Genomic DNA, 18,279 nt, shown 5'->3' with positions numbered 1-18,279 from the left:
TAACGCTATAGTGTGGGACAGCTTGGATGTCTGCAGAGAACGACAACAACCAGCAAATCTAGGAAAACAGATGCTCTTTAGTATTGAAAATGCTACTGCCAGAGGTGCTTGGATGGTTTAGTCAGTTAAATGCCCAACTCTTAATTTCGGCCTGGGTCATGATCTTGGGGTCGTGGGATCCAGCCCCATGCTGGGCTCCAGAGTGGGATCTCTCTCTCTCCCTCTGCTCCTCCCCCCACTCACGTGCTCTCTCTAAATAAATAAATAAATAAAATCTTTAAAAAAAAATGCTATTGCCAGCCTTACACATGAATATCTCCAGGCATTAACAAGTGGTCTCTTTAAACTGACAGCTGAACTGCATGAGCTTGTTACTCCCATGCAAGTAACTGACAGGACCTCATTGGTGTCCTTAGTTACCCCCACTCCAGAATTTCTCCAAGTGCCCCTAAATCTGGCCAAGCCACAGCGCCTGCCATTCACTATTGTTAAGTACTCCAGCCCAGGTCTTTGCTAATTGCGGTCTACACGCTACTGCAGGCTCCAGCTCTTTGGAGATCACCCTAGCCACCAATGTCTCCATTCCTATTATGAAGTGAGAACTGGAACTGCATTGGGACTAAGGGCCCCTACCTGTAGACTGCCCAGCTTGAATGACTCACCCTCAGTCTGAGTCCACAGCTCTGTAGCTTGTCCCCAGCCAGGCCAAATGTGATATAGCCACCTCCACTCTGGAGTCCATGCTGAAGGGAGCAGGCCTTCTGGGACATTCCCCTTGATATCCACCCTTTCACGCAGGTCTCCTCCCGAACTCCAGTACCATCCCCAACTGCCCTTTATCTGTGTTCAACCATTCCTTTCCCACCTGAAGTCCACCTCCTGTGTCTTTCAGGCTGTGCTCTGAAAACTAACTCAAATAAATTAGGTATATACATGAGGGTATTATTTATAGCAGTGATTCCTGGGGGAGGGGCATAACAGGGGAGAGGATTTGGGGCCTTAGAGCAAAAAAAAAAAAAAAAAGTTACTTTCGCCAACAAATTTTTTTTTTGTCACAACTGCAGGGTGCTGCTGACATCTAGTGGTTATAAATAAGGATGCCTCTTAAACATCACTAGTCAGCTTCCCACAACAAAGAATTACCCAGTTGTGGATAGTTGCCAAACGTCAATAGTTGCCAAGTTTGAGAAACTCTGCCTTACATCTATTTCTTAGAGGAGTTATTACTTAAGTTTTGGTTTCTCAAGCAGATTTTAGATCAGTTGCCTGTTTCACTTTCTATTTCCTTTTTCTCTAGTTGCTGTGTTTTACATCTTGATAAGAATAAATTCAAGGGGTGCCTAGGTGGCTCAGTTGGTTAAGTGTCTGCCCTTCAGCTCAGGTCATGATCCCATGGTCCTGGGAATGAGCCCCGCATTAGGCTCCCCGCTTGGCAGAAAGCCTGCTTCTCCCTCTCCCTCTGCCTACCACTCCCCCTGCTTGTGCGCTCTCTTGTGTGCGCTCTGTCAAATAAATAAATATTTTTTAAAAAGAATAAATTCAAAAGACAATGCACTACTGATTTTCCCAAGAACGCACTCAATCCAACTTTCTGTGAAAAGAAAGATTGATATATAAATTTCATCTAATGATTTCAACATGTTCAACACCCACTCAACAGGTCTTCGTTTCCTCAATCCTGAAAATGTATATTCTTTAAATTCTTTACAGATAGTTTTTGTCTTTCTGAATTTGAATTCTTAACAATATAAGTAGATAACCAGGATTTCTTTTTCCTTTGTTTACCTCTGATTGCTTAGTTGTTATTCATTTAAACCTGAATAAGCAAAGACAATCTCTTGGCCCAGATACAGCTAAGAGAAAGAAAGGGAAAGAAGTGGGAACAAGGAAGAAAAAACATGATAAACACACTGGAAATTTTTTCAAACGCTGGAGCACTATCAAATTTTTTAAAGCCTTAGTAAGGAGGAAATTCTGGGTTTATTTTTCTCCCCACACTAAACCATTCAGTACATTTTTTAAAATGTGGCTTCCCACTTCAGAAAAACATTACGATAGCCTTTAGGCCCACCACATTACCTCTCAGATCTCAAATCTTAGGACTTTTCCCCTGCTCTTCCCATTCCAACCACACCATCCATGCATGCCAAGTATGCTCCACCTCCAGGGGTTTGCACTTATTGTTTCCCATGCTGGAACTTTCTTCCCTAGCTTCATATCTACAGTGCTCACTCCTTCACCCACTTCAGATTTTTGCTCAGTTGCCACTTTCTCAGTGAAACCAGCTATTCAGCTATTACCAACAGATTTTTTTGTTTTAAGATTTATTTATTTATTTGAGAGAGTGAGAATGAGAGAGAGAGAGTACATGAGACGGGGGAGGGTCAGAGGGAGAAGCAGGCCCCTCGCTGAGCAGGAAGCCTGATGCGGGACTCAATCTCGGGACTCCAGGATCATGACCTGAGTCGAAGGCAGTCACCCAACCAACTGAGCCACCCAGGCGCCCCACCAACAGATTTATACTAGCAAAAAACACACTGCACTCCAAGCCTCTCTGTGCTTTTTCTCCATAGCACCATCTGATAATGTTTCATTTGTTCTTTATTATTTTTATCTCCCATACTAGAAGATAACTCACTCCATAAAAGTAGGTCCTCTGTCTGTTTTCATCATTACTATATTGACAGTGCCTTGAACAATGTCTGGTTCTTAGCAGTTGTCCAATATAGTTTGTTGAATGAATGAATGATTGAATTCAAGAGGAACAAAAATCGAGGTTTATTGCTATTTGGCATTTTCTGCTTAGCTTCCCAATACCACCCCCATCTTTACTAGAATCTTATTATGGTGAGTACGGTTGGCAAGGGCACAGAAGACAAGCACTCTCACACAACTGTGAGTGGAAGTGTATCAACCTCTTTTCAAAGCCATTCGGCAATACCTATCAACTTTTAAAATGTATATACATTTTGACTCCAAAATTTCCTTAAATTTACGCAACGGAAATAATGGCACCAGTGTATAGCACTGTACCTGTTTTTTCAATGAAGACGGGAAGCAAGGACTTCAGTTTCAGCTTAGGATGCAGAAAGCTGGAAAGAGCATCGCTGCCACCCTTACAACAAAAATAACGCTGAACAATCTCCTGTCGTTTTATTTAAAAATAAATAAATGAAGTTGCTCGAGCGCCACGCAGGCTTAGCGAGACAGGTGAGAGCCCGGGCCAGAGTCCAGAGGGCCAGCTGCAAATTCCAAACAGAACCACCCAGAGCTCTGTAAACGTGCACGCCCCCCCCCCCCCCCCCCCGGGGGAGCTTCTCAGCCGGGCCGGGGCCCCACTCAGCTCTTGTAGAAGTTTCCGTTTCCTGGAGCTGGACTCCGCCTAGTCCGAGATCAGATTCACTTTCCAGCTCCCTTTTCCCGCTCTGGTCCTGCGTTTAACAAAGCCAACGCCTGGGCTGCGACCTCGCGCCGCCGACGCCCCGCGGGAAGCGCCCACCGCCCAACCGCACTCCCCGCGCACGCGCAAAAGCCCGCCCGTGCGCGCGCCCCGCCGCTCCGCAGGCCGGGATCCCAGTCCTGAGGAGAAAGCCCGAGGGGACTGCCCGCAGCGCCCAACCACCATGAGGTAAGGGCTTTCCCCGCTTCTGGCCCTAGACCACGTAGGCCTTTGTTTCAAGCCGGTGTTTTTCTTTTATCCCGTTGCCAGCGCAGCGCCGCGGCCCTTCAAGGGGCCGAGCCCCTCGCGCCCGGCAGCCGGGCGTCGGGTTTGGGGGCGCCCCTCGAGAGCCCTGTCTCGGCCCCGGGCGTCTGGAGTCGGGCCTGGCGGGGAGGTGGCCGAGCGCGCGCTTCCCCGGAGCCCCGACCCTCCTGGGCGTCGGCAGTCGGGACTGTCCGGCCGGGGGCGGGGGAGGGGGGCAGGCGATGCGACCCGGGAGCCTGTCCCCTCCCAGCGGCTCTTCTCGGCGGCGGCGACGACTGTGTTTGGTTGGCGGCCGCCCCCGGGGCCATTCGGGCGGCTCCTACGTGGCACGGGTCTCCTGAGGCCCGTCGCCTTCCTCCCCTTCCTGGGACGGCAGCTGCCATTCCCCCGATGTGGGCAGACACGGTTTGCCCGCAGCCCTGCAGTTGTCACCTAGGTCGGCTACTGCCATTTTGCCTTCTGATTTCTGGGTCTGAGTTCTTCCCTTCTTGTGAGCTGCCTTTGTACCGCGTCCAGTTTCTTATTCGGCCCAGTCCGCTATTTGGGGAGGGGGGGTGTCCCCTTCTGTCTCCTTTAGTGCCTTGTGGTGGGGGGGACCTTTCCTCACCCGCTTTGTATCCCCAGGGGCTGGCACCCTGCCCTGTGCGTGATGAGTGAACCGTCCGCACTTAGTAAGCTGAGAGATGAGAGGATAAGATGTTGGGCTCCTGAAGCAGATAGCCCTTTCTTCTAAATCCTGATTCGGAATACGAGTTGGGTGACCCAAAGCAAAGTTGCTTAAACTCTGTGAGTCTGTTTCTTATCTGTAGAAATCAATGACCTCCAAATCTTAGGACTGTGGGGTTAGTTGATTGCTTAATACATAATATTTGCAAATGTTGTTTATTATTATTTTAAGTAAAAAATAAATTTAATAAGTGCTTTGTTTCTAACATCTGTAAGAAGGGAAGGAGGTATCAGGAAGGTGCCTGAAGAAATGAGGGAGGAAAGGGGGGTGCGCTATGTGTGGTATGCAGGATGGGCTGGAAGAGGGGTGGACTCCACTTGGGGACTGTCTCCCAGGGACAATGAAAGACTGCTTCTTCATGGCAAAACCCCCCAAATTTCCTAAAGATAAATGTTGCCTCTTCAGACACAATAGCCTCTCTGCCAGCTTCCCAGAGACCGAGTTTAAAAATTAAGCAAGGTTTGAAAAATAAAACTTCTCGTGGCATCCAGTTGGGCGTAAATTCCACAGAGTCAGGGCAAGGCACTTCAGTGACTGAATATCCCCTTGAGCTCTCACAGCCACATTCATATTACCTGAGGCAGCCTTCCTCATCGTCCTTGAGGTGGCTGGTGTAAACCTTCGCAACAGAAACAGATGTTCATTTTACTCTATGGATGGGCAGGGGGCTGGTAAGCCCAGGCAGGCTGTTAAGGGGATGTCTTGCCCATGATTTTGGTGCAGTTACACCAGAGAAAAGAACAACTACCAAGGGATAGTCATACCAGGCTTCCCAGTCAGGACCATGGGAAACAGTCCAAAACTTATTTTCAAAATCCAAACATGAAGCCAGACAGAGAGTGTGCGAAGATATAAAGACAAATGAGGTAGGGAAAACTGAAATGGGAGAAAGTTTGGGGCCATTAGCAGGAGGTGAAGAACTAGTAAGAATTCCCTCATCTGGAATCCAGGTACTTTTTACGCTAAGCCTATACCTCTGGGCTGGACATGCTAGAAACTGCCAGTATACAATTGCATTCATTCAATGAATATTTATTTACTGAGCTTCTATTAACTGCCTAGAATAATAGATTCCAGGGACACAGTGCTAGGGACACAGTGCTAGGGAGACAGTGTTGAAAAATATAAAATCAGAACAAGCTCCCTGTTCTTATGGGGCTTACATTTAAATGGGGGAAATAGATAAACAATAGATAATTGAGTAAATAACACAATTCAGAAAGTATTAAGAGCTACAAGGAAAATAATGTAATGGCCTAAGAAAGTGACCTAGGGCGCCTGGGTGGCTCAGTTGGTTGGGCAATTGCCTTCGGCTCAGGTCATGATCCTGGAGTCCCGGAACTCGGACTCACTGCTCGGCGGGGAGTCTGCTTCTCCCTCTGACTCTCCCCCCTCTCATGTGCTCTCTCTCTCTCTCATTCTCACTCTCTCAAATAAATAAATAAATAAATAAATAAATAAATAAAATCTTTATTAAAAAAAAGAGCGTGACCTAGAATGGAGGGGGCTATTTTAGATATTTCTGTTGTGGGTGGCCTCCTGGGTAGAGAATGTTGGAGCTGAGTTACAGGAAAGAGCTAGTCATGCCAAGATTTAGGAGAACATTCCCAGAGTAAAAACAACAGGTTTAAAGTCCTTGAACTTGATATGTTCAAGATAGGAAAGTCAGTATGTCCAAAACACTGAATGAAGAGGAGAGTAGGAGGAGAAAAGATTGGACAGATAGATAAGGCCAAGTTCTTTAGGAACTTGTGGGATGTGGCAAGAGCTGGATTAATATCTAAGGGTGTTGGGAAGCCATTGGGAGATTTTAAGCAGGAGACTGACATCATCTGGTGTACATTTTCAAAAGTTTAGTAGGACTCTGAGGGGATCAAGAGCCAAAGCTGGGAGCCCAGATTTTCACCCCAGCTCAAAGGAAAGATAATTGTGGTTTAAACTAGTAAAACAGCAATAGAAATGGAGGAAAGTGGATGGATTTGAGATTTATCTGGGTGTTAGATTAACAGGACTTCCAATTGGATTGGATGAGAGGTTGAGAGAAGAAGAATCAGATTACTCCTGGATTATGTGGCCTGTGGAACTAAGAAGTGCCAAAAAAGACTGAGGGAGGAACAAGCTCAAGGAATCCAGATTTCTGGATTGCATATGTTTATTTGAGATGCCAATTGAACTTCTAACTGAAGGTGTGAGCTAAAAATTCATTAAGTCGGGGCGCCTGGGTGGCTCAGTCGTTAAGTGTCTGCCTTCGGCTCAGGTCATGATCCCAGGATCCTGGGATCGAGCCCCACATCAGGCTCCCTGCTCCGTGGGAAGCCTGCTTCCCCCTCACCCATTCCCCCTGCTTGTGTTTCCTCTCTTGCTGTCTCTCTGTCAAATAAATAAATAAAATCTTTAAAAAAATAAAAATTCATTAAGTCTGGAATTCAGGGGATAGATCAGAGATTAGATCAGAGATTAGATACATTGGATAAGGTTATAAATATGAAATGCTTTTTTTTTAAATCACTACTACTCATTGTGCAGTTAATTCAGTTCTGTGACTTTTGTCACTTTTGGCTATTAGGACAGCCCCTTTCCAGTTGCTAAAAAACTCTGTCTGATTCAGTTTAAAACATCAATCTACTATTTGACTTAAAGCACTCTTCTCCTCCTTCCCAACTCCCACCAAATATTGATGTTAGTGCTATACAGAAAGGGAAATGTGATAGACTAGACTTTAGGATGACTGGCAAGGTAGGGTACAGCTTTAGCTAAGGTGGTCAGGGGTACACCTCTTTGAAGAGCTGACATTTGAGCCAAGAGCAGAATTGTGAGAATAAGTAAGCCCTAGGAGAGTTCACAAAATGAGAGAATAAAAAGCCCATGCAGATGCCCTGAGGTAGATACATACCTGGCAGAAGAAATAACAATTTTTTTAAAGGCCTGTATGGCTGGAGTGTAGGAAGTGAAAGGAAAGTTGTACAAAATGAGGCTAGAGAAGTAGACATGGGCTGGATGACATGGGCATAGCAACCATGATTAGGAGTTTGAAGCTGGAGATAAAGATTTGAATATTAACAATATATAGTTTCACTTCATCTTCATGTTCCATCTTATAGTTATCCCGGCCTCTCTTCCACAAGCATCATTTTCTCCCTTACTACTGGAACATTCCTACTGGCATATCATTAGGTTATTGAAAATATGTGGTTAAAAATTATTTTGACATTTCCCTCAGCCTTCCTCCAGATATAGCTCTATTTCTCTATTTCCTTCATAGTAAAATTCCTTGAGAGAGTGGCCTCTATTCCTCATATCTACTTCTTTACCTCACATTATCCCCTCAGCCCACCCCAGTAATGTTTTTTTTGTTGGTTTTTTGGTGTTTTTTTTTTAAGATTTTATTTATTTATTAGAGAAAGAAAGCGCAGCGTGGAGGGGGGGGGGCGGGCAGAGAGAGAATGAGAAGGAGACTCCCCGTGGAGCAGGGAGCCCACCTTAGGGCTTGATTCCAGGACCCAAGATCATGACCTGAGCCAAAGGCAGACACTTAACCCACTGAGCCACCCAGGCACCCTCTGGTAATGTTTTCATCCCTACCTTTCTAGTGAAACACTTATCACAGTCCTCACAGCTTTACTCCTGCCAAAACAGTGATCTCTTCTCTGTCCTCAATTACTCAGTCTCTTAGAATCATTTTACACATTGAATATTCATCTCTCTTTCTTGAAATATTTTCTTCCTTAGGCTTTCATTGATACTTAGTTTTCCAGATCCCTCACTGATTATTCTTTCTTTGCCTCCTTTCTGGTCCTTCTAGTCTACTTGACTTGGGAATGTCTTACAGCATAGTTTTTAACCTTCTCTGTGCTCACTCCTTAGGTAATTTAATTCTAGATCTTGTGGTTTTAAAGTCCATCTGCATGTCTGTCACTCCCGATTTTATATCCTTAGTTCTAACTTCATTCCTCCTCATCCCCAGTATTGTATTCATTAATATCCAACTTCATACTTGGCATCTTCACTTGAATGTGTAATAGACATCTCAAAATTAACATTTCCAAATAAGCCTCTTGATTTATCCATTCCCTCAAGTCGAAAGCATAGGAATCATCCTGGATTCTCTCTTTTCCTCATGGCCCTCCCCACACCTAATCCATCAGAAAGACCTGTCAGCTCTGCCTCAAATGTAACCAATCCAGTCCTCACCAACCCTCCACTACAACCACAGGGTAAGCTTGCATCATCTCTCCTTGGATTTCCTTAACAGCTGCTTTCATGTCTCTTTCAGGGAGATTTGCTCTGGCCATGCTCTTTATATTTTAACCACCTCTCAAACCCCCTGCCAACTTCCCATTTTTCTCCCCCTTTCTGCTTTATTTTTGTCTTTATAACCATCTCACATACTCTATATTTTCATTTGTTTTTTTGATCTTTTTTTGGCACACCCCACTGCCCTACTAGAATATAAGCTACATGAAATCAGGTTGTTTTTTCTGTTTTGTTCATTGCTGTATTCCAACACTTAGAACAGTGCCCTCTACAATGTACCTCTCAGTAAATCTTGAACAAATAGTTTCCCCTTCAGTTTCCAAACTTCCTCTTTTGACCCTTGATTGTCCATTCTCCTCACAGCAGCCAGAGGGAATTTTTAAAAACTTATATCAAACATTATCATTTTCCTACTTAAAAAGTTTCCCCCAGTGGTTTCCCATTGCAATTAGGGTAAAATTTATGTTCCTTATCATGGACTTCCAAACCCTGCATCATCTGTCCCTGCCTACTACTACACCTCATCTTCTGCTATTCCTCTTTACTCTGCTTCAGCCACACTTTTCTTCCTTTTGTCCCCTGAACACACCAAGTTTGTTCTCACATCAGGGCCTCTGCACTCACTGGCCTCTCAGCCCAAACCAGGATTCCTCAGTCTCAACATTATTGACATTTCTGGCTGGATAATTCATTGTTGTTGGGACTGACCTGTGCACTGTAGGATATTTAATACTTTAAATTTTTTATTCTTATGTTAATCACCATACATTACATCATTAGTTTTTGATGTAGTATTCCATGATTCATTGTTTGTGCATAACACCCAGTGCTCCACGCAGAACGTGCCCTCCTCAATACCCATCACCAGGCTAACCCATCCCCCCGCCCCCCTCCCCTCTAGAACCCTCAGTTTGTTTTTCAGAGTCCATCATCTCTCATGGTTCGTCTCCCCCTCCGATTTACTCCCCTTCATTCTTCCCTTCCTGCTATCTTCTTTTTTTTTCTTAACATATATTGCATTATTTGTTTCAGAGGTACAGATCTGTGATTCAACAGTCTTGCACAATTTACAGCGCTCACCATAGCACATACCCTCCCCAATGTCTGTCACCCAGCCACCCCGTCCCTCCCACCCCTCCACCTCTCCAAGCATTGTAGGATATTTAGCAGCATCCCTGGCCTTACCCAGTAGACGTTAGTAGCATTCCTCCAGTGGTGACAACCAAAATTATCTCCAGACATTACCAAATATCCCCTAGGGGGCAAAAGCACCCTGGTTGAGAAGCAGTGGCTTAGACCATTTTGCCTCAGATCTTTTATGATTCCCTCCATTTCATTGTTGAGATCTTACTTCAATTGCCCCTTTCTACAAAAGCTATCCCTTCATAATTATAACTAAAGTACCTCCCCAACCACCACCGCCCTTAATCCCATTACTCTGATTTTTTTTCCTTAACATTTACTACTACCTGGAATTATGTTGTCTATTTGTTTTCATACTGATTTGTTTACATATTTGTTTTCCATCAACTCCTTTTGTTCCTTCCTCTTCCAGAATGGAATTGCCATGAAGAAAGAGCCATTTTCTAATTTGTTCACTACTATATCCAGTACAACTAGGATATTGCTTGGCATATATGACATGAGGTGGTCAATAAATGTTTTGATGGCCCTATTACTATAGTTCCCATAAACATTTATACAACTATATATTTATATTTTACATACAAGGGTGTGGGGGGCTTTATGTGCATCAGAAAGGGAAATAAACACACATTCACACACACATGCTCTGTATACTGTTTATCCCATAACTAGGGCATTTTCCTCTTTGAGAGAAGACTTAAGGAATTTTTTTCTGTACATTTCTTAATTATGGTTAATCATAGATTGAGAAAGTCTTTTTTTTTTTAAGATTTTATTTGAGAACGAGAGAGAACACAAGCAGGGTGGAGGGACAGAGGGAGAGGGAGAAGCAGGCTCCCCCACTGAGCAGGGATCCCAGCGTGGGGCTCGATCCCAGGATCCCGGGATCACGTCCTGGGCCAGAGGCAGATGCTTAACCGAGCCACCCAGGCACACCTGAGAAAGTCTTTCTTGACTGCCACACTACCACTATCAGCAAAAAAAAAAAAATAAAACCGGGAATGTTAATTAGGATTATGTCAGTTGGAGACATTAGAAACCTAATTTAGAGTGGCTTAAGCAGGCACACACAGAGAGAGGTTATTTCTTTAAGTAAATAGAAGTCCAGGGGTAGACAAGGTGATCCAGGCAAGACTGTTTAGTCACTATCGTGAACAGTTTATCTTTCTTCCTAAGCTCTGCTTTCCTCTCTATTAGAGTCTTAGGCAGGCAGACTCTCCCAAGTTTGCTGGCCACCAGCAAACCCAAGGTTATATTCTACCAACTTAAAATTTTTAGAAGGAAGGGAGATCATTCCATCAAAGTCCCGTTTCAGCAAAAAATATGTTTTAATTGGATTATCTCTGAATAAATCAATGGGACCAGGGAATGGCTAGAATATCATGTGCCTTCCCAGACTAAGCGGTAGATAGTCCATTTCAAATCGCATAGACTGAGAGTAGAGGGAGAGGATGTTCCAGAAATGGAAACCAAAAGAAGGGGTCCTCACCGAGTAAAAACCACAGATGTCCACAGCACTGGACTATGTACACTTCCTGGGTCACTTCCATGGAACTTTCTGCTCAATTGTAATTGTTTACTTATAAGCTCTGTATAAGCAGGGCTGTGTCTTGTTCACAGTTACATACCCAGGATTATTTAGAAGATCTTGCACGTAAAATGGTCTCAGTAATGAATAAATATTTCCTTGCCCTTCCTTCCCCCTTTATCTTCCTAGTTTCAGAGATAGTGTTTCCAGTGTGCCCTGCAGAGATTACACTGTGCCTTGCACAAAGGGAGCTCAACAAATATTTGTGAAGTGAATTTTAAGAGCAATGATAAAGTAATAATAGGCATTAGCCATTGTTGCCCACAACCCCAGAGGTCAGAAGGATGTGGCACTTATATCAAATCTGTTAAGCTTACTAAATTTCCTTGTGCCTTTTCTCCATCTCTGGAAATTTGTTACTCTCCTTTTATCTATCTCAGACTTAATGCTTTTCCCCATCTCTTGGTATACCAGTTACTATCCATTTCTTTGTTTTTTTTTTAAAGATTTTATTTATTTATTTGACAGAGAGCACAGGTAGGCAGAGCAGCAGACAGAGGGAGAGGGAGAAGCAAGCTGTCCTCTGAGCAGATAGTCCGACATGGGGCTCTATCCCAGGACCCTGGGATCATGACCTGAGCCGAAGGCAGCTGCTTAACCGACTGAGCCACCCAGGCGCCAGTTACTATCTGTTTCTATGTCTTTTCTCTGTGAGGTTTTCTTCTTTTCTTTCTTCCTCTCTCTCCCTTCCTCCCTCTCTTCTTTCCCTTCCTTTCTTCCTCTGCAAAAATGATATATTGGTGTGGCTTCTGTGTCTTCTTCAATGTACTCCTTTTTCTTATTTCTCACCTCTTGTCTCCCTTCCTACTCATAATATAGAAATGGAATTTTTGTATTAATTATTGACTGTGTGTATATTATTCTTAATTTTCAAGGCAAGTAAATAAAACATTTTAAATTCCCCTCTGTAAAAATTGGAGGTACTTGTGGGTTAGTGACTACCAAAAGGAAATAGATATCCTGTGACATAGAGAACCCTGTCATCTCTCCAGAACTGCTTTTGCAATAAGTAGTGAGAATATTTCTAGAATTTAACTCTACACCAAGGAAACCAGTATAAAGATATAGCGACTAGTGCTTGAACTGTAAGATCAAATAAAAGGTAGAATTGTTGTTAAACAAAAAACGGTATATTAAGATTTAAAGATTGATTATTTCCTTCATTTCTTCAAAATTAAAAGGGATTTTATCTTTGACAGTGAAATTCCTAAGGACTCCTTGAAGGCCATTCTGTTGGAGTTAGAATGTCACTTTACATGGAATTTACTTAAGGAAGACATTGATCTGTTTGATGTGGAAGATACAATTGGTCAACAGCTTGAATTTCTTACTACAAAATCCAGACTCACTCTTTATAACTTATTGGCCTATGTGAAACACCTGAAAGGCCAAAATAAAGATGCTCTAGAGTGCCTGGAACAAGCAGAAGAAATAATCCATCAAGAACACTCAGACAAAGAGGAAATACGAAGTCTGGTCACTTGGGGAAACTATGCCTGGGTATATTATCACCTGGACCAGCTCAAAGAATCTCAGAAGTATATAGACAAGATAGGGAATGTTTGCAAGAAATTGTCCAGTCCTTCTAACTACAAGTTGGAGCGTCCTGAGATTGACTGTGAAAAAGGGTGGGCACTCTTGAAATTTGGAGGAAAGTATTACCAAAAGGCTAAAGTGGCTTTTGAGAAGGCTTTGGAAGCTGAACCTGATAATCCAGAATTTAACATCGGCTATGCCATCACAGTGTATCGGCTGGATGATTCTGACAGAGAAGGGTCTATAAAGAGCTTTTCCCTGGGCCCTCTGAGGAAAGCTGTTACCTTGAACCCAGATAACTCCTACATTAAGGTTTTTCTGGCACTAAAGCTTCAAGATGTACATGCAGAAGCTGAAGGGGAAAGGTATATTGAAGAAATCCTGGACCAGATATCATCCCAACCATATGTCCTTCGTTATGCAGCCAAATTCTACAGGAGAAAAAATTCCTGGGACAAAGCTCTGGAACTTTTGAAAAAGGCCTTGGAGGTGACACCAACCTCTTCTTTCCTGCATCACCAGATGGGACTTTGCTATAGGGCACAAATGATCCAAATCAAGAAGGTCACACGCAACAGACCTAAAGGAAAGGATAAACTGAAAGTTGATGAGCTGATTACATCTGCTATCTTTCATTTCAAAGCAGCTGTGGAAAAGGACTCTATGTTTGCATTTGCCTACACGGATCTGGCCAACATGTATGCTGAGGGAGGCCAGTATAGCAATGCTGAAGACGTTTTCCAGAAAGCTCTTCGTCTGGAGAACATAACTGATGATCACAAACATCAGATCCATTATCACTATGGCCGCTTTCAGGAATTTCACCGTAAATCAGAAAGTACTGCTATCCACCATTATTTGGAAGCCTTAAAGGTCAAAGACCGGTCATCCCTACGCACCAAATTGACAAGTGCTCTGAAAAAATTGGCTGTCAAGAGACTCGGCCACAATGCTTCAGATGTGCAGAGTTTAAGTGCCCTAGGGTTTGTTTACAAGCTGGAAGGAGAAAAGAGGCAAGCTGCTGAGTACTATGAGAGGGCCCAAAAGGTAGACCCAGAAAATGAAGAATTCCTTACTGCTCTCTGTGAGCTTCGACTTTCTATTTAAACACATACTCTAGGAAATTAGTTCTAAGCTTTCCTCTCCATTTTGGGTCATTATATTTTTTTTGTTTATTTTAATTCATTGTTCATTATAGAGCCCATTTTTTGAATGGTTATGTACCAAGTATCATGCTAAATACTTCATATATACATAATGATGAATCTTTTGCTGTTTTCTTTTTTTTAAAATTAATATAATCCATTGAGAAATAAACATTTCAGCTATTGTAACTTTTAAAAATAGTATGGCCATTATGACTTTATACTCTTTATCTCTGCCATTTATAATAATTTTCAATTAAATTTTGTCAAATTTTCCATATTACTCACATAGTATAATTCTGCATAAACCCTGACAGCTAGGTCAGGAATGCTCTTTCAGGAATGCAAAATTATATTAGTTAAGCTCTTAACTATGTAGCTTGCAAAAGATGGACCCTTCCAGTTACAGATGTTTTAACTTTGATGAGAATATTTAACCATCAACCTGATAGTCACCTAAAGAATCCTCTTTGTTGAAAGAAAAAAGTTCATAATAAAAAGCTTGTCATCTGTGGTGACTTCAATAAAAGGAGAAAAAACTAGAATAGGAAAAAAAAAGATTTCTTCAAATACAGAACTTAAGGGACCCATGAGAAATCACAAGTATTATCTCCCAAAATGTTCATTAAGTAGCTAGAAATAGTTGTGAGGAAAAAAAAGAATAATGGAAAACCCCATGTCTGATGTTTCTCTGGTTCTTTTATAACAAGAAGAACCTAAACTAATCTAGATGAAATTAATTTTATTCCTTCCCATTAAAATTCCAGTATGTTTAGGTTAAACTCATTGAGGTAGAAAACCCAGTTGAGAAATTGGGAGAAATGATAAACAAATGGGTAAAATAGATATCCCTAACCTATGTCCCTAGATTACCAAGATTTCTATGATTTGGTGTTTGTTTTTGAAAACAACTGGATTGTTTTCGTACTCCCAGTTTCTGGCCTTTAGTATTCCAAAGTTACTTCTGTGAAGCTTTTTCTTTTGTCTAAAGTTTTCAGATTGACATGTTTTCCTATAGATCCTACAGGAATAGTTAAGCCCTGCTTTCAGTTTCAATATCCGTCTTGAAGGGTCACTGTTTAAGGGCTCTTATCCCAGGGGACATTTTTAATTGGGATGTTGCTAAAAGTAGCTTCTCTAATGTTTCTTTGATTATGTACTACACAATTATATTTACCACCACAGTATTAGTGGAAAAGTGTGCCATGTGATTTAATTCTCCATACCTCTAATGTAGCTCTTAAAACTATACATGTTTGTGTGTTTTTTACTTTTTGCTACTTTTTAAAAAAAATTTTTCTATTATGATTGTGATTATTATAAAAGTAATGAATTCTCATTGTAAAATTTCAAACATAACAGAAGCATATGAGTTTAAAAGAGCATCCCCCTCACCCTTCCCTAATTCTACACCCCCATGGTAACCTGTTAACAATTTAATATGTATCCTTCTAGATATTTTTTCTATGCATATTCAAACATACATCCTACTGCAATGTATTTCATAAATTAAATTTTAAAAATGTTTGTTTTACTTAAGTCCCTGCTGTTTTTGTTTATTTTGCTCATTTCATTTGTTTCTTCAAGAAGGAAGAATGGGGAAGGGAATAATTTTTACTTAAGTATTTCAGAAATTCAGGACTGAAGTCCTGACCTATCAGTCAGTAGAAGCATTTGTCACATTTTGCAGCAAATATTTTATTTTGCAGCAAGTCGTTTTCCCCTATTGGGAATAATGTAATTAAGGTTGTGTTCCCAAGTAGGAAATTCACATGCAACATAATACAGTTATGATATCAAAACAACAATACAGCTATAAGCCTCTACTTAAATATTTAGACTTTAAAGTCTATTGACTTTAAAATTCACTAGATATTATAACATAGACCAATATATAAGAAGTCATAAATACCAAAAAAGTATAAAATCAGCATATGAAAAATACTCTATAGTAAATACTGAACTAAAATTACTATTTATAATAACTGCAAATTTTGTCACTAATTGTGCTTGCCTTCCTAAAATTTAAAATTATTTAGAGATAATTTCATGGTCTTGGGTTTAAAAAAGACCTCAGAGTCCTTTATCAATTAACCATCAAAACATAGACCTTGAATTATCTTCCTAAATGATAATTTCATTTTCAGATAGTCCTTCTTAGAAATTTGTTCCTTCCATTTAACTGAAGACTTTTGGCCTGAAGTTTACACATTTTGGGCTGTCTTTAGGGACCTTAAAGATCTAATCCTTGTGAGAGGTGACATTTTGTAACAGAACTCTTAGTTGCAGATGTTAGAAAACCCAGCTCAAACTGACCTAAGCAAAAATGGGAATGTTATGGCTGTTGTAATTTAATAATCCAGAGGCAGTACTAGTTTCGGATAAATTTGAAGGGATAAGTGAGTCACAAAATATGTATCAGTGGCTGATACATATCAAGTGATATTGAGTAGCCAAAAACCAAATGTCTACTATACATGTCTTAAAAGTATTTGAAGAAAATTGCTCTATGTCCCCTAAGAATTCTTTAAGTTAAACATGCTATTATCTTTCACCCCATCCCCATCTCCATCATGGTCAATTTTAGTTCTCTCCAAATTGTCTTTATCCTTGGCTAGTGGTTTTTGCTGAGAGGTTAACTTAATACCCAAAGTGAGGTTTTAGGACTATGATAGAATGATCCTTTCTTTTTTCTATAAACTATACTTATACTAATGTAGCCAAAATCAAAATCTCTTCTTGGTATCTACCCATGTGTTGGTTCTTCCACACATGCCATTTTAAGGCATTTTTTCCACATCCTATACCTGAGCATTTGGCTTTTGAAAGTGTTTTATGTCACTTGGTAGCATTCAGCACTTCAATTCAGATAACCCGTACCTCTTAAAGAAGTTGAGAAAAACTTTGTATATAAAAGGCTAATCATTGCAAATAACACCACAAATAATGGAAACACCTAACTTGTCTTTATAATAGTAACAAAAATAAATCTTGGGGGTTTTTTTGTTTTTTTTAAGATTTTATTTATTTATATATTTTTTGAGAGAACAAGTAGAGAGGAGAGGCAGAGGGAGAGGGAGAAGCAGGCTCCCCACTGAGCAGGGGGCCTGATGCCAGGCTCAATCCCAGGGATCCAGGATTGTGACCTGAGCCGAAGGCAGACACTTAACTGACTGAGCCACCCAGGCGCCCCATAAATCTTGTTTTTAAGCAAGATCTAATCTTGTTTAAGCAGTGTGACCAAGACATAATCACTCTCTACTGAGCTCTGATCAAATTTGGCTCCATTCTGAGAAAGCTCCATCTTTGTGATACTAAGATAGCTGCCACATATACTCTTGTCCCAATGTAGTGGAAAAGAACATTTCTGCCCCTCCAGCCACATAAGAAGTCCAAGTTTGCTGTCTGATGGGACCACCTGAGGTTGCATGCCATTCTCCAATCAGTCATCACAGCCAGGGAGGAAGTTATGCTCGTTAGTTAGGCTTGATACACATAGCTGGCCCCAAAATCGAGGAATAGGGAGAAAATCGACTTCCCTGGAAGCACAAGGATTGTAAGGTGCAGTGGTGAAATTATCAAGCAAACTGGTGTTGGATACTGACAGCCTAAACACCAAGGGTATATAGATTCAAATTACCTTTTTCCGCCACTCCATACAGCTCTCCTTAGCAAGTAAAATACTTTAAAAAGGAGCTAGAGTCATTCTTAACAGTGAAGCCCCTGGTAAACTTTTTTGTTGGGATTTCAGGTGCTGTGTCTCCTTAGTCTAGTTCTCTTACTCCTCTTTTTTATTCCTTCAGATCTGCTCTCCACCTTAGCATCATAGAGAGCAGCCGGGTGTATAGAAGATGGGGGGAGGGAAGAAGACATACTCCCATTGTAGTGATGGCTACTGACTGTAATTCAGACAACTTCAGAAAATAAAACAACCAGAGGCATTATGGCCTATGAATGTGTCTGAAGTACCAAAGATGATTGTGTTAACTGAAATAATGACCTACATCCAGTAAAGCTGAGCAACCCCTGAAAAAGCCATTACCAGCTTATTAACCAGCTGCTGTGAGGTCTCCAGGCATTGAACAGGACTAGTTCAAATTCAAGGTGACAGAAGAGAGGATAAAAATAGGTATGGAAAGATCTGGACATTGAAGGACTAAACCAGATAACCCATGTGGTC

At 41.6% G+C, this 18,279-nt stretch overlaps 1 protein-coding gene across 1 annotated transcript; it reads left to right on the top strand.

The window, feature by feature from the left end:
• Positions 1-3,376: 3,376 nt before the first annotated feature.
• IFIT5 (interferon induced protein with tetratricopeptide repeats 5) lies at positions 3,377-15,633 on the top strand. Its single transcript, XM_028098942.2, has 2 exons — positions 3,377-3,628; positions 12,618-15,633. Exons 1-2 carry the CDS (start codon positions 3,624-3,626, stop codon positions 14,059-14,061), a joined length of 1,449 nt encoding a protein of 482 aa, XP_027954743.1. The 5' UTR covers positions 3,377-3,623; the 3' UTR covers positions 14,062-15,633.
• Positions 15,634-18,279: the final 2,646 nt, after the last annotated feature.

The sequence above is a fragment of the Eumetopias jubatus genome, unplaced genomic scaffold (genome assembly GCF_037043125.1).
Source record: "Eumetopias jubatus isolate StellerSeaLion01/CBP00866 unplaced genomic scaffold, mEumJub1_p1.0 scaffold_17, whole genome shotgun sequence".
Lineage (NCBI taxonomy): Eukaryota > Metazoa > Chordata > Mammalia > Carnivora > Otariidae > Eumetopias > Eumetopias jubatus.
This window is presented reverse-complemented; position numbering and strand designations above follow the sequence as displayed.